Consider the following 16,046-nt stretch of genomic DNA (forward strand, 5'->3'; position numbering starts at 1 on the left):
TTTAAATAGCATCTTTGTGCAAATACAATATAATTCATCATGATTTTTTTTGTTTTAAAGTATTTAATCCACCTTCGAAATGCCTTCAAATATAGTGACAAACAACCAGGGAATCTGTATGAAGAATTTACAATGCGTCTCATGTACCTCCCAGTGCTCCGTCTCAGAGGACACATCTCTAGTGAAGTTGCAAAACCCTCAGCAGTAAATACGGTCACACGGCAGGAATTAAGACTTGTAAGGCAATCTTTATTGCATATGAATGACATGGCCTAGCGTTGTCCCCCCCCCACCCAATCTCACACATAGCACACAAAGGTCTGCTTACCCAGCGCTGCCATTAATCTCCATATGAATGTCAATCATTTGGTTTAATGCCGGCCCCCATTTTTACTGTTTAGTAAACAAAAAAGGGTACAAATTAAGACAGTAGGGGAGAGGAAGTGGATATAATTACAATTTATAAAACTCGACACTTAACCCGTTTTTACAGAGGAGGATGAGGGCCAAATGTGGCAACATTTTTGTTGAGTTCTGATATTAATTCAGAATTCTGCCCTTCTTCACTGTTTCTATTTGTGAGCAGCAAGCTGAGCAAGTACTTCCTGTACTTTCATTTGCCTGTCATGCGACTAAAAGAACATCTCTCTTTGGCTTCTTTGTTAATCTAACAATTTACAAAGAAAAATCAATCAATTAAGACTTGCAACTTGTCTTTTATCGTTTTTAAAGATTATATTTGGGCCAGTTAAGACTTATTTATAAAAGGTATATTTCAAAGGGGGTAAACAGTGTCCACAGGTCAGATTTGAACCTGCGTCCCTGCATCAGATTCTTACCACAGGCCCGCTTTAAGGCAGGTTGCCTATAATTTCAAAGGGGTTTTATGATGTCACAACACAAACAGGTAAGTGTTTTATTTACAGGACGACAACATTTGGATATATGCTCTTGATTCCGAGTAAACAACGCTGCATACTGGGACTTGACAAATGTGGACATGTTGGTAGCAGTATAATGTGTTGTACCCCCCCCCCCTCACCAAATAGCACAGCAGGGTGTCTGCAGAGTGTTCAGTTCAAGTATGCACATATGCACATTTCATAACTAAAAAAAAGCAACATTAATAGCAGCAAACTGAGAACAGCTTTCAGGGGAAAGGAACACAAATAAACGGAGCGCAGTGAGACACAGGGGAGCAACGGAGAAGCCTCAGTTTTATGTATTTGCTAATGAGTAATGTCTCCAGCACATGAAATGCACACTAAGTGTCACCGAGTGCTCAGCAGGAACAGCTGATCCAGCCCCTTGGGTCAGCTGTTTCAAAACATCTTATCTGAACAACAAAAATGGATTAAGACAGATGCTCAGATCCACTTCCTGTAAACGTGGCGGTAGATCTGAATTGCTTCGTGACAAAAAAAAAGAAGAACTGATGGAGCCCACGCTGAAGTACTTCATACTAAACGTGGGACACCAGATCACCGTGATCTGAATCGGAAGTGCAAATAAACACCAGAAATTTTATCTGGAACTTTTCTCTCTTTTTTTTTTAAAGTCCCATCAAGGTAACATCACTTTCAAGTGCAGAGGGACTACAAGGGTAGAACTCAATGACGTGTAAGAGTCATTTTGTGCCTTGAAAAATGGATTGCAATGTTTATTTCAGCTTGTCTTTGATGGAACTGCGCACCTCTTCAGCCCTTTCTTCTGCTACCCGCTGCTCAAAGCCAGCGTCCAATCAGCGACGAGAGAACATCTGGAACAGCGGCATGGAAAGGCCATCAATGAGCTCCTATAGGTTGTGAAATGTCTCTTACGGGGTTCTTTATTAAAGTCCATAAACAAAGCTGAGCCCCTCTTCTTACCTGACGCAGTTGAGTTCAAGGACATATGCAAAAAGGAGCATCCTTCCCTCTTACTCTTTTCCATTTCTGTTGTTGCTTATTCATTCGTCCATTTGGAAACGGCTCAGGTAAACCAACCCAGAAAAGATCCTCGGATAGATTCCTGCCCTTTGATTGTCAGTCATGTGACAGTCAGTAGGTGGCGAGGGATGAGGCGGAGGGCTGCAGGGAGCCGGAGGAGTTCGAGCGTCTCATGTGCGGGAGGAGGTAGGAGTCCGAGCACAGCTGGTGAACGTCGAAGCGGTCCTCCTTGCGGTAAGCCAGGCAGCGGCGGATAAACGCCTGCAGGGGACAATCATCAGTGTGTATGTGTTTACACTCTTCATAATCGGGATGTTATAGCTGCAAATTATTGCAACTAACCAGTATTAGCTCAGTTATGCTTACATACATAAAATATATCTAAAATATATGTTTTAGTAATATTTAATGGCTTTTTTAAAGACATTGTCCATGTGTGTGTTACCTTGGCCTCTGTGGTAGCCTGGGGTTTAGCGGGGAACTGGACCTCAGTGGCTTTGAGGATGGTGTTTTCCTGGAGGATGTCCTGCTGCGACTGGTTGTGACCAAACGGCTGCGGAAACAAAACAAGGACAAATCAGCACCAGTACCAAAAATAACATTTAAAGCGCCGCCTGGGAGAGTGGACCTGATCTCGCTACACTTCTCCACAGTGCAGCAGCTAGTGTGGTACCTTGCGTCCGTAGAGGCACTGGAAGAAGATCACTCCCACAGACCAGACGTCCACCTTGTTGGAGATTTTAGGGGGCTCCTTCCCCACCACAAAACACTCTGGAGGAAGATACCTGAAAAACACACACACACACACACGCACGCACGCACGCACACATACACACACTGTAACAGAGAGCTCAACCAGGAAATGATACTGTGACTATTTCAATAGTAATGTATCACAAGTATGGTAACACACATGCTACAGTCTGTGCGTGTGTGTGTCTGTCTGTCTGTGTGTGCATGTGTGTGGGGTATTGGTGTGTGTGATTACCAGTAGGTGCCTGCTCCCTGTGATGTGAGGTCCATCCCGTCCACGCCATAGTTGTCGTCGTCCATGATCTTGGACAGGCCGAAGTCTGTGATTTTGATTTCTCCACACGCAGTGCCGTCCACCAACAAGATGTTACCTGCACAGGGACAGAGACACTCACAGACTCAGACAAGGACTGCACTGAAGCACAGAGGGGTCGGGGGGCAGTTTAAGGCGAGGTGAATAACTGTTACAACTCTTTTTAAAGTAACAACTCGTAGGTTTCACAGAGGCTGTGTAAAAACTTGCCTTCTATATCATTAATATAATATAAATATATTATATACAACATTCTTTACTCACTATAATATATCTTTTACAAAAAATACAAAGACATAATATAGTATGTCAAACATTTTACAAAAGAACAGTAAACATAATACAAACTTTAAATGATACTTTTCAAATTGTTAACTTTTTTGGTAAACATTACGATCCTCAATGACTGAATCCCTTTTTATTGTCACACTATACTGTGAGTTTCTTTATGACCTTTTGTATGGCTTACTTTGCTAAAACTTTGATGCTCTCCAAACTGTTGACCCCATTTAATTACTCTTATCAGGGTTTTGTCCAAACTGGGTAAAGGGGGACGTGCGTCCTCATACCAAAATGCAGATTGCACGTGTAAAATACTAGCGATGTCAAGTGATGCCAGAAAATAATATTTAATATTTAATAACGGTATAATATCTCCATAAATAGGAAAATCGTGTCAAATAGACCGGCAGACGGCAGACACAGCTCTGACGCTGGGTTGTTGTTAACGTCCGCGGCGCCATCTTGTATACAGGCGTCATGTTCTCGTGAGAATTGCTATATCTTATATAAGATCAGCGCCATCATACTGTATTTTCCTACAAAACCCTGCTATAATATATATTTTTCTATATTTTTTAAGAAAGATCACAAAAAGCAGCAGTAGTATAGTATTCCGTCACAATAAGGCGACCTGGTATGACGCAATATGCCAAACATTTCAGGGAAAATATAATAATGAAATGAAATTCTAACTTCTTTGAAAAACATTAGAATGATCTTTAAATCCTTTTTGTTTCATCATACATGTTTTTGTCACTATACCGAGTGTTTCTTTATAACCTTATTATAGCTTACTTTGCTCCAACTTTGATGACATACTACACCCTGACAGAACAGTTCTGAGTTAGCCCCTTAATGACTCTCATTATTGATTGGACCTGGGACTCACCCGGTTTGAGGTCGTAATGGATGATGGGGGGTTTGATTTCGTTGAGGTAGCGCAGGGCGCTCACAATCTGCATGACGATGGAGCGGGCCTCCTTCTCCGACATCAGCTTGTTTTGCTTCAGGTAGAAGTCCAGGTCGTTGCCTTCACAGAACTCCAGAACTGTACAGAACCTGTGGGGGGGACGCACACGGTCACACGCAGAGGAGAGGATCAGCAGCATTAGCAAAAAATGATATAAACCGGTCCTCAAGAGGCTGGATTTCTACCTAACCAGTTGCTTTGAAGAGCTGGGAACACTGAGGGCTGTCACTTCCCCCCTCCTCCACACAGAGGTCAGAGGTCAGAGAGAGGACTTTCTGCTACTGAAGGAGCCTCTCTTAAGTTAAGGCTGTGAATATGAGCGTCTAACGCTTTGGTATAATATGAGCTGAACCTTTGTACTCAACAGAGCCAGGGTTTCTTTGCTTTTCTGGACACACACATGGTATGCTTTAACTCTTTCAGTGTGCAGACGAGTAAAGATCACGCGCTTCGGTTTCAATTAAACCTTTGCGTTGTCCGGGCATGTTGATGAAGTAGTTTAAGTGTACGTTGCATTTCGACTATTTAGCTGCTTCGTCTTGACGTCAGAAAGCCCCTTTCGATGAGCGACTGTCATCTATCAGTGCTCTCTAAAGCGGTCTTATTTATCTACCTCACTAAACAAAGTCCTCAAGGAAAATAAAGTCATTTGAATGTGATGCCACCGGACAAAAAACAGCATTTAACCATGCAGAAATCACCAGTCAACGGCTTCTTCTATCTCTTAGTTTGTTTCTTTGGTGAACCTGGACCAAAGTCACACAATAACCGACTGACCAATTGAGGCTGAGGGAGTCGAGCAACTCGCATGTTCTGCAAAGTCCAACTACTGTTTGGTCACAAGAGTCTGAAGGCTTTGGTGAGAGAGTAGAAAAAAGGGCTGCCCGAAGTAAAGGAAAACCGCCCAAAAATATATTTAAACCATATTTCAGGTAGCTTGAATATATTTTGCTGCTGCTACATCCCCAAAAAGTCCATTGCTTTGCATCCACGCTGCCTTCTGATGTAGCTGACCGTGGAGAAGTCCCTCACACAACCCCTCTCCAAAACATCCAAACTATCCTTTAAAAGTCTCGGTTTTTTAACCCTGTGTTGCGCCATAAGCAACATCAGGAAGTGTCCCCCAGCAGGCAGAGGTCAGAGGTGACTCACGTGTCAGTATCCAGGGAGAAATAGTCGTATAGTTTGACTATTCTGGGATGGTCCAGCTGCTTGTGTATCCGGTACTCCCTGCATGCGTGCCTGGGAAGGAAATGAATGTAAACGCAGTGTGGTGAGATGCTGGAGAGAGAGAGAGAGACAGACATGTTGTCTGTGTGTATCGTAAGCTGTGTTTGTGTGTGTGTGTGAGAGAGACCTACTTGTGGTAGTTCTCCTTCTTCTCCTCCCTCCAGTTCTTGTTTAGCTGGTGGATTTTAACAGCTGCGTAGCGCTGCTCAAACAGGTCAAATGCCTGTGTGGGACAAGGAAACATACACACACACACATTTCACTTTCAACAAACTTTACAGAGAGAAAGAGTAGGAAATAAAACATGTCCACACACACACACACACACACACACACACACACACACACACACACACACACACACACACACACACACACACACACACACACACACACACACACACACACACACACACACACACACACACACACACACACACACACACACACACACACGCACACGCACACACGCACACACTACCTTGTAGACTTCACTGAAGCCGCCCCTGCCCAGCAAATGCAGCAGCAGGTACCTCTCGTTCAGGGTGGGATGGTCTTTGAACCTGTGGGAGGTTCAACATTCAACAACAGAGTGGTGCAGTGATGACATCATTTTGAAGCCTGAGCTGGAAGCAGCGCAATCGTTCCCTCATCAAAAGCAAATCGCATTTTTCAATTTCATTTGAAAATGATCTGTGGCACGTTTATGATGTGCAGCAGGATAATGTCCACATATTAACACCTCCGTACTGTTTATTTTAAGCATTAATAATGCCAAAAGTCAATTGAAAGAAACGACATCACTGTCACAAGATTTCGATAAACCCACCACGAAGCTAAAGGCGGCCAAAGATCTGGGTGGTTCAGTCTTATTTTAGCAACAACATTTCTAAGACACAAAGAACATTTACATTTGGACATTCACGTGTTGGATATTAACTGATGTATTTAATGTAGTAAAACTGAATCTCTCAAGGGAAATATCTCGTGTTACTCATCTAAACCAAACTCAAGTGTTGACGGCCATCAACAATTCACAAATATTTCATTAGCAAACTACTCAAACTAACCAAAAATGGCTTCACCTAGAAGCTGCTTTATAATTGACTTAAAAAAGAAGAAGATATGGATAAATGATAATGAAAATAATTATAGTAATAATAATACTGCACTAATATTGAGATCGTAGAATAAAACATAAATAATATAATAAGTATAATAAATAAAAAGCATTTTAAAAAAAGCATTGACTTTGAGACTGCTAATTCTGGGTTCATGCCACACTTATTGTACCGTATGCAACTATCAAACACGTGGTTATTAACGTGCCTGTTTGGTCTTGAAAGTCAGAACTGAATGGCTGTTTTACATTATTAAGCTCAATCTTAGTCCCGGTCTTAACCGTTGGGCTGCTCATCATGTTGCGGTGCCGTGTGTAGAGCGGACTTACGCTGAGCTGTCCTCGTTGTTTATCCTCTTCAGCTCTCTGATGTGGAGGTTCCTCACCCGCTCCAACCGCTCCAGCTCCGCCTGGATCTCAGCTTCCTCCTGTGCAAACACACGCTGCATGAGACTAGCTGACTGGATTTGCATCTTGGATTTTGTTTTTATATTTTAGCAATTACCACTAGATAAAAATGTGTTTATAATCAATTGAATGTTATTTTTGACCTTCTTTAGATGTCCAAGGCGAAGTTTGAAGATCTCTTCCTGCTCATGGTACTCAGCGAGGGTCAGCCTGACAAAAACAAAGGACAAGTAAAAATCTCAGAATTGGAAAGTAGGAGACTGAGATTTATTTTGATTATTCAACTACAAATCCTATTGGAATCATTTTAAAGCCTTCATCGAAGAGCAACTGTGAAGAAGTGCGTCTAAAGAAAGCCTCTGAGTCCAACATCCAACATCTTACAGGAAGTGGCTGTCAGTGTACTCACAGCTGGGGCAAGGAGGGCTTGAGGAAGGGGTCCGAGTCGTTGCCGTTGACCACCTTAGTTTTGCGCTGCTTGGGTTCAGAGGTGGAGGCCACGGAGAGCGAGGGAGAGGCGGGGTTTGGAGGCTTCCTCTTGGCCAGCAGCTTCCTCTGTCGCTCGATGTCCTCCCGCTGCTGGTTGATGCCCTCCTGTTGCCTGTGCAGAGAGGACAGGGAGGAGCAGGGAGCGGCTCAATTGGGACATGTAGCAGAAAATAAACCTTGCACAAAAAAAAGAATCACAGTACTTCTGACGCTTCAATGCAAAAGAATGTCATGTAATTGGATGAAAATCTATGCATGCGTTTGCCATTTCTCACTTGATCAGGTTCTGGAATGCGTATCCGTCCGTCCACTGCTCCGTGTAGGACGCTCCGTGTCTGACGGTGGTGAAGTGGCCGAGACGGAGACGGTCCTGCATGCTCTTCTCGCGACACGACTGCTTCTCCTGGGTGCTCTGATCACAGGAACAGGGAAAACATTAGGCCGAGTCAATGTGACAATCCCTCACCCAGAACCCCTCTCCACCCAGATTTGTTTGGATATCAAATCCCACGGCAACACTGCGCAGCTCTATACAATCCAGCCCAGAATGATGGATCCCTGAGGGAAAGAGGGGGAGGTTCAAGACCAACCCGCAGACAGGATCTCCCCCTCAGGAGTTAGACCAAAGAATATTGTTCTCAGAAAAGCTGTTGCTTAATTTCTGTTGCATATGTAGAAATGTTCTTGCCAACACACTGTAAATCTTCCCAAACATTGTGTGTGTGAGTGTCGCTCAGGGGGCGCACATGCAGTGTTTTTAACTGCATCAAAAACACAAGGCACATCAGATGGATGTTCGGAACCAACTCTGGTGCCGATGTTACTAAGGTAAGTTGTGTTTACGTTACAAAGCAACCGAAACTAGCTATCGAAACCTTCTGAACTTCTTCACGTGTATTAAAATATTGTCCTTGGGACAGCAGTGTTTCTCTCTGCTTTGCTACACTTCTACCTACAGCTCCGGAAAAAATGTACTCCAAATGTTTCTTAAATCTTTATCTCTACATGTGTGGCAGCCATTGCAGTGTCTGTTGAATTCCAACACAGAGAAACATTGTCAGTAGTTTATAGAATACAATAACAAAAAAAAATCATTTAACTCAAGAGATTTCTATAAATAATAAAACAAGAGAAACTGATAATGCTGAAGCGGTCTCTTAACTTTTTCCAGAGCTGTATGTCAATATTTGTGTGTGTGTGTGTGTGTGTGTGTGTGTGTGTAAGGCACGCGTACTCGGTCGTGTGAAATTTTAGCAGCAGTGCTCTTAAAAGGAATTTGGGTGAAAAAATGAGCAGATGTTTAAAGTCAGGGTAATGAATAGACTGCCTCTAAAACTAAATACTTCTATATTTGCCGTATTCGGGTATTTACGGAAGTCAAGTTATCCCTCGGCTGTAATTGGTAGTTCCTTGTCACATGACAAGTGCTGCACGCTGCTGAGCTACAAAAGTGGATCTACTTTCAACTCTGGGCATTTGAGTGTGCTTTTCTGCACTGAAAATAATGGAAATGAGGTAGCCTTAAACGCGCCATGTGCACAGCCCCTTTAGGCTTTTATATGATGGACTCTTTCTGCCCACAAAGGATCAAAAACATATAAATATCAGCCATTTTTCTTTTATCAACTCTGTAGTGATGCATGCAGAGACCAGTACCTTCTCTATGAGCAGTTTCTTGCTCATGGTGATGCACTTGTTGAGCCTCTCCTTGTATTTCTCCAGGAGTTTCTGCTGTTCGTCTATCTGTCTCCGCAGGTCACAGTTCGCCTGTTGAGGGAGGCCAACGAGGACTGCATTAACTTTTATTGTGTGGTTAATAAAAACATAATACAAACCTCCTGTAAGCTTCTGTACAGCAGACAGTAAACACTCAGTTTATGGAGGCTGAACTCACCCTGAGCAGGTCATCTATCCGCCCCTCTTTTTTCTCCAGGTCCAGACTCTTGTTGCTCTCCAGAGCGGCGAGCTTCAGGCCCGTTAAATCTGTCTATAACACAAAGAGTTAGTCAAAGGTGTGGTAAGAAATCTAAAACCAGGCGATTGTTTCACATATGCGTTGTATTACCTGGACACTCTTGGTGGAGGAAGCTTTATTCTGCTCCCCAAAACACAGACTTGTAGGAGAAGAGCTATTCTGCCGGACCTAGAGACAAAGAGACACAGAGACTGAATCTACCACCTCCTGTCCAAATGACTGAATGTAATCCTTGTTTTCAGGCGTTCTACTGCTTGTGAAGTACTCACAATTGAGCCCGGGGCAGAGTGCGAGTTCTGTGGAGAGCGGCGGACTGATGGGAGGCCTCTGACAGGACTGGAACCATTTCCACCCTGAAACTTTGCAAAGAAAAGGAGCAAACTTAGAAATCTGCTTTAAAAAATGGATGAGTTTGAGTTCGCCTCACGAGACCTTCAGGCATTGTCCACCACTTTGTCTCCTCCCGTTCAACATACGCAGACCTCCACCAAGGCAAATGCTGCATTCAAGTGCTCATGGGATGGTCATGTTAAACAGCATGTTAATAACTGTTCACTCTTTGTTTTGGATCCTCTCAGAAATTGAATGGGTTCTTCCTTGGCCTAAGCAACAGTCTTTAATTAATATTAAATGAGTAGTATTTTCACGGTTAACTTGCCCAAAAGGTCAGAAAAACAAACACATAAACAGAAAAGCTAACAGAAAAACACTTTGGCGGGGGAACAACAGGAGTTTTTTTAATACTCACATCAAAGTAGTCGCTGATCTTGGGCCCCCGTGTGGACGTCTTCCCTGGAATCAAATGAACAGAAACATTTAATGCATTCATCAGTAAGGCCTACATTATACCCATTTCCAAGTTTCACTCATACCTTGACTACTCTCTGAAAAGGTGTCCGCTTTCCTTTTCCTCCCTCTGGACGATTCCGAGAGCTTCTTCTCCGGGGTCTGTGAATCGATACGAAATGAGAGAGGAGAAGGCATAAATCTCTCGAGTTTTACCTAACAGAGCTGGATTTCGAGGTGGCGGTGTTCAGCAAGAAGAAGCGGAGTAGGAAGAAAGAGTACATACTGAGTAGGCAGGGGAGCTCCCTCTTTTCAAATCAGAACTCTAGGAAGAGCAGAGAAGGAGAGGTGGAGGTAGTGGGAGAGAGAAACAAAAGAGTGGGCAGAGGATTATGTAGGATTGTGTCTAGCTTCATTATTAGCATCTGTTTCATTTATATTTCTTTTGCTGTCTAAACAAACATCCGTGCAAAAAATGGCTGTGTGTGTGTTTTACCTCTGACTCCTTGTCACTGGACGAGCCCAGGCTGCCGTAGCTGTGGTTAGAGGATTCGTTGGCCAGGCCCTGCACAGAGTGACAATTCAAACAAATAAGCGATCACTTTCAGCTTGAAAATAGTCTAGGGGTGTTATTCCTGCAATGTGATGTAATGTCAACAAAGCGAAACAAAGCAAGAGGCCTAGCCTCTTCTCTGACACGTATGATAGGAATCCAGATCGTCTGTTATGAGGTGTGTCTCTTGGTTTACTTCCAACTCATGTTCATACCTAGACATTATTTTAAAAAAGGGATCTTGTACCTGATTTTCCACCATGGAAACCTTGGTTTATTTCCTGACTTTAAAAAGTCCCTGTAGCAAAGGCAGTATTTCTGACTGTCATGGTGGAGTTATTCACTGAAGACAAGCCTGAAGACTGTATGCCTTCTTTGTAGCAAGCATTCAAACAATGCAGATAAATCATAGAGTACTCATGTGAGCTAAAAATGTGGCAAAAACAAAGGTGTTTCCTTAGGCCTTTATCAGAGAGGAAACAGGAATGCACAAAATAAACTTTAGCCTGTGAGGCTTTTTAGCAGCGCAGCTAACTGGGTTTCTGTGTGGTGCATCTTAAAGGAAACCCTCAAAGCACCTTTTTCTGAGAGCCAGTGTCCTTTTTCAATTGATTCTAAAGAGGAGAGAGCGCATGCAGCTGCCCTGCAGAAAATAAGGGCTGCCCCACAGCGTCTTTTTCTGGCTGTTTTTGTGCCGACACCAGGCGCTGTTAGTTGAAAATGTATCACCTTTTTCAAAAAAATGCTGGTGACGTATCTGTAGAAATGGGAGAAGCTTGTTTTTTAACGTGACTTTCAGAAGGAAAATTATCCTAACAAGACCGGAAAGCTAATTCCTTGAAGTGGATCGGACGCGCTAACAATGGATGTTGAGTGTTGTACCTTTTTATACCAGATTATTCTCCTCAGATTTAGAGCAAGCATCTTTCAGTTGGTAGAAACGGTTAAAAAATATGTCAAACAAAGATATGGCAGCACAAACTGATAATAAATTCCAAGGGGCGATGCTAGTCTGTTAAACAACAGCCATGATACCTTGTCAAAGTATCATTGTCGTAGCAACAACAACAAAAGCACTTGGAGCGTTGTATTGAGGAAACACCAGGAGGAGACTCTCCCCAGCTCCTTGGTGGCAACTTTCTGGCAAAAAAAGCGGCCCTATGTGGACACAGACCCTAAGGCTTTAGTGTTTCAGTGGTTACCTTAGCACCCCCGCTGGTGCTCCCGGTGCTGCCTCCGGTGTTGCCACTGACGGCTCCTGTGAACCGGGCCTCCAGCAGCTCCTGTCTCCTGGGGTCCAGGCTGTGCAGCTCCTCCATTGGGGCTTGACGTAAGGGAATCAACAGAGTGAGGTCATATTACTGTCAGCACACACAAACAGCGGTGGCAAGACCAGAAGAAGCACAACGAATGGGAGTAATTGATACATTTTTCTGTTATAAGACATGCATTAAAATGGGCACAAAGAATAGGAACAGAGGACGGTATTTGGGGGAGGATTAGAGAAAAATCGAGAGTGATTAGAGGATAAAAATAGGAATATGGATTTAATCAACTTGGCAGTAGAGGTAAAAGGTTCATGCTAGGGTGGAAGATACTGCGGATGAGTGACAGTGCAGTTCTAACTTAAGCGGGGAAGGTCATTCTACCACTGGGAAGTGAGGAGAGTGGAAAGTCGAAGCCAGGCAGAGCGATGCTATTAGTTTGTCAGCACAAAAACCTTCAACCAGCCCCTGTATTATATTCGACCGTCACAATGGCCTCATTGCACTGTGCTAAACTAGTCTGTGATATTTAGAGATCCTAAAACCTCATAAGCCCTGCAGATAGAGCAGATGAGATAAGGAAAACTGGGATTTCTTTTTCAGAATTCACATCGTTTTCCGAGCTGCACGGGCAATGTATATCTGGGCTTTATGCGGCTAATCCAAATGCTACACGTTACTGGCAATATGGACTATGGCAGTGTTCAAATCGCAGGAAGCACAAAATGTATGCTAAATATATGTTAAAATATCATTCTGAAATTGATATTGTGCTTATTCAGAGATGTACTGGCTTAATAGAACATCTTTGTTTGGTAGAGTTCATCTTAGACGTGTCCTAAAATGATCATTTTCATATATTTTTCAATGTTGATGTGAAAAATCCTGTAATGTGGTGAATGACATAGCAATGCAAGTTCAGTCAAAATAATTGCAAATATTTATATTTTGAAAACCCTAATAGACGTGTGCATCAATGTTCCTTACGCTGTTGATACAGGACAAGAGCCAACCGACTTTTATCTAGCTTTACACTTACATTTCATCATTACATAGCCAGATATTTTAGTGGTAGACCTCACCGCTGTAAATCTAAACCAGTGTCAGGATACAATGAGTGCTAAAAGGTACAGTATATGCACCCTGCAACTAGGCCTTGTTCTTTGACAGCTGGTTTCCAGGGAGAGACACACACAGGCCCTCTGCTCCCTGCTGAATACGGCTGCAAGTGTTTGTTTCCTTATTGGACATTTCCTGGCTGTCATCTTCACATAGCTTCTCGCGGAGGGGCAAGCCCTAAAAGGCATAATGGATATTATGAAACCCCTGAACAAGTCAATGAGAGAGCCCACACAACAAGGCCTGAGTGAGGTTATCTAAGGACAGGGAGGAGTGATTAAGCTTAATTGTTCTAAAGAGCCAGGAGCTTCATACAACAACATTATTGTATATCTTTAGTAATATGTCCCTGGTTGGAAATAATCATAAAAAGATAACCACCACAGTAATAATAGCAAAGTAATTATACAGCAGATCTTACACACTATCGTTGTCGTTTTCAAAAGCATACTGTAACTAAAATACTTAGCTGTAAGGTTATAACTTATTTCTGCCACTCGTGCTCACTGTGTTGTCACATCACATCCAGCAACTCAGCAGTATCGATCAAATAAAGTCTCAGGAACATGTCGTAAACAATGAGGGAAACCGACGCAGCCAAACTAGCTGAAAAGCTGAAATGCAGGGCCTGTGCTCAAGTTTACAGCAGCAGCAGGAGCATGCATTTTAATGCATTAATGGATGCATGCACAGCTATGTTGTTTAATATCAACTAGATGCTATTGATAGGGGGCGAATGTTACAAACTATCACAACAACACTGTGATCGCCTCAACAGCTACGAGAAACAAGAAATCATTTAAGCTGACAAAACAAACAAGCTAGCACTTCCTTTGTGCAAACATGATAGCTTGCTGCTACTTAAACTGGCCATCAACTGAACTGACAGCTGACGTTTGGCTTCCCATTCACGGTATCAGTGAACTTGACATCCATTTTTACTTCAACAAACGTTAGCTCAACGCGGTCAAAACACTCCACTTCTCCCACAAAGCAAACACTTTAAGGAGAATACGAGTCAGACGTGCACTTGGCGAGCTAATATACCTTCTTTGCTCTTTGCCGTCGCCGTTATATGTTGTTGAGAAATCGTTGGGGACGAGGAGAGCTGCGACCAAGATGGCGTCGCCTCCAAACTTCCACCACCACTTCCACTGTTACTTTGGACACTCATGAAGCCACTTTACCGCCGAGAGGATCCAGCGTACACACTGCCGTTTGCGGAAATCCCAAACTTGCGTCCATCGTTAGACACCTGCTGTGGCCAAAACAGGCCAGTAAACGTGAGTCCGAGCGTGTTTGTGTTGCTACACGCCTCGCATTGTGCTGCGGAGAAGCGGCTTCTTTAGAGACTCGCTGAAACGGATCCAGTGTAACCTTTGCATGATGACCGCACCGCGCGCCTGTCAGCATCCAGTTCGCGAGCGGAGCTTTGATTCTAGTAGGCGAGGCTATCGCGAGGCTGGTGCGCACCTAGTACCGCGATGGGGGGATGGCATGACACCGGAACAGACACTGATCTGGGATCATTTCACCCTCCTGCATACTGGCCATAGGGTGACTGGTATGCTGCTCTCAGCGTCGACCTGAGAACAGTCTGGTGTTTGGGAGAAAACAACAAACACCCCGAAAAAAATGGCCGAAAGTTTTTGTCTGCTTGAGGAGAACGACACAAAATAGGAAGACATGCGCGCGCGCGCACACACGCGCGCGCACACACACACACACACACACACACACACACACACACACACAATATAGGTTATAATATATACATATTATATGCATACATATTGTATATTTTATATGTATGCATATAATACATATATAGCAGGCTTTAGCTATACATATAGACTTTTCTGCACGTACACATTATAGGCAATATATTGTATGTATATCTATATTTGTGTTTTGTGTAAATATATATATCAATATATATATCAATATATATATAAATCAATATATATATCAATATATATATTGATATATATATATATATAGTAAGTATATATATATATATATATATATATATATATATATATATATATATATATTTAGGTGTGTGTATGATTAAAGAGATGTATACGTAGGGCTGGTGTTGATATGCTCTGTATTTCAGTGTTGAATTACAAGTTGGGGGGGGGGGGGTTCAGGTGGGAGGATATAGTGATGTGGTCTGGGCTATAAGGTTTTTTGTTCCAAATTTGGTGCAGTGCATCAAAATGCCCTCTTCTAGGGTAGCATGCACAAAACACAAACACACATACTCTTAAGCGTTTGACAATCTTTGCCTTATCTTTTTCTCCAAACTCCCTTTTGCATGAAAATAAAATAACTAACTCCCAGTGCAAGTCAGCTAATGCAAGTCTTTCCTGATACAGAAAACAATGTTTAACCTCTAACTGAAAAGTTAATTCAAAGTAAATTTCCTGGGTTCATGTGGAGTATTTAAAAATAAAGTAAGTACACTTTCAAGGGTTTTTGCGTATGTCAAACTTCTGCTCCAGTTGCAGTCCGATTTCATCAGGATATAGTCTGAGGCACAAACCATAATACTGCACCTTATGCACCTGCCCATGGTAACCTGATTTTTTTTGGTCACATGGTTTCCATGGTAACAGAGCAATAGTCTTGACAGGCAATGAGGAGGGTTGTATAAGCAGTCTACTATATTACACTACTACTTGTACACACACAAAAACACATACAGCTTGTGAGGTCATTTAAGGTATGCAATTGGAGTTGTGTTGAGGAAAACAGTGTCGGGAAGTAGTGGGGAGATTCCAAGAGCATCAAATTTCTAATGGAAAACTGGGATTGTTGTCATTTTGGAAACTGTTTACAGATTTTGTATG

General features: G+C 42.8%; 1 protein-coding gene across 4 annotated transcripts; it reads right to left on the reverse strand.

The window, feature by feature from the left end:
- Positions 1 to 228: 228 nt before the first annotated feature.
- tlk1b (tousled-like kinase 1b) lies at positions 229 to 14,763 on the reverse strand. Of its 4 annotated transcripts, none has more exons than XM_063885462.1 (22): positions 14,239 to 14,762; positions 12,010 to 12,131; positions 10,751 to 10,819; positions 10,541 to 10,579; positions 10,341 to 10,416; positions 10,217 to 10,260; positions 9,738 to 9,827; positions 9,559 to 9,636; positions 9,388 to 9,480; positions 9,150 to 9,260; positions 7,769 to 7,905; positions 7,414 to 7,605; positions 7,148 to 7,214; positions 6,927 to 7,024; positions 5,958 to 6,039; positions 5,608 to 5,699; positions 5,399 to 5,488; positions 4,166 to 4,335; positions 2,917 to 3,052; positions 2,602 to 2,713; positions 2,374 to 2,481; positions 229 to 2,189 (listed from the first exon to the last, which is right to left on the reverse strand). In XM_063885462.1, exons 1-22 carry the CDS (start codon positions 14,363 to 14,365, stop codon positions 2,040 to 2,042), a joined length of 2,283 nt encoding a protein of 760 aa, XP_063741532.1. In that variant the 5' UTR covers positions 14,366 to 14,762; the 3' UTR covers positions 229 to 2,039. The 4 variants fall into 4 exon arrangements, with proteins under 4 accessions (XP_063741532.1, XP_063741533.1, XP_063741534.1 ...); XM_063885463.1 differs by having other exon boundaries at positions 9,738 to 9,821; positions 14,239 to 14,761; XM_063885464.1 differs by lacking the exon at positions 10,541 to 10,579 and having other exon boundaries at positions 14,239 to 14,763.
- Positions 14,764 to 16,046: the final 1,283 nt, after the last annotated feature.

Source organism: Eleginops maclovinus, chromosome 6 (genome assembly GCF_036324505.1).
Source record: "Eleginops maclovinus isolate JMC-PN-2008 ecotype Puerto Natales chromosome 6, JC_Emac_rtc_rv5, whole genome shotgun sequence".
Classification (NCBI taxonomy): domain Eukaryota; kingdom Metazoa; phylum Chordata; class Actinopteri; order Perciformes; family Eleginopidae; genus Eleginops; species Eleginops maclovinus.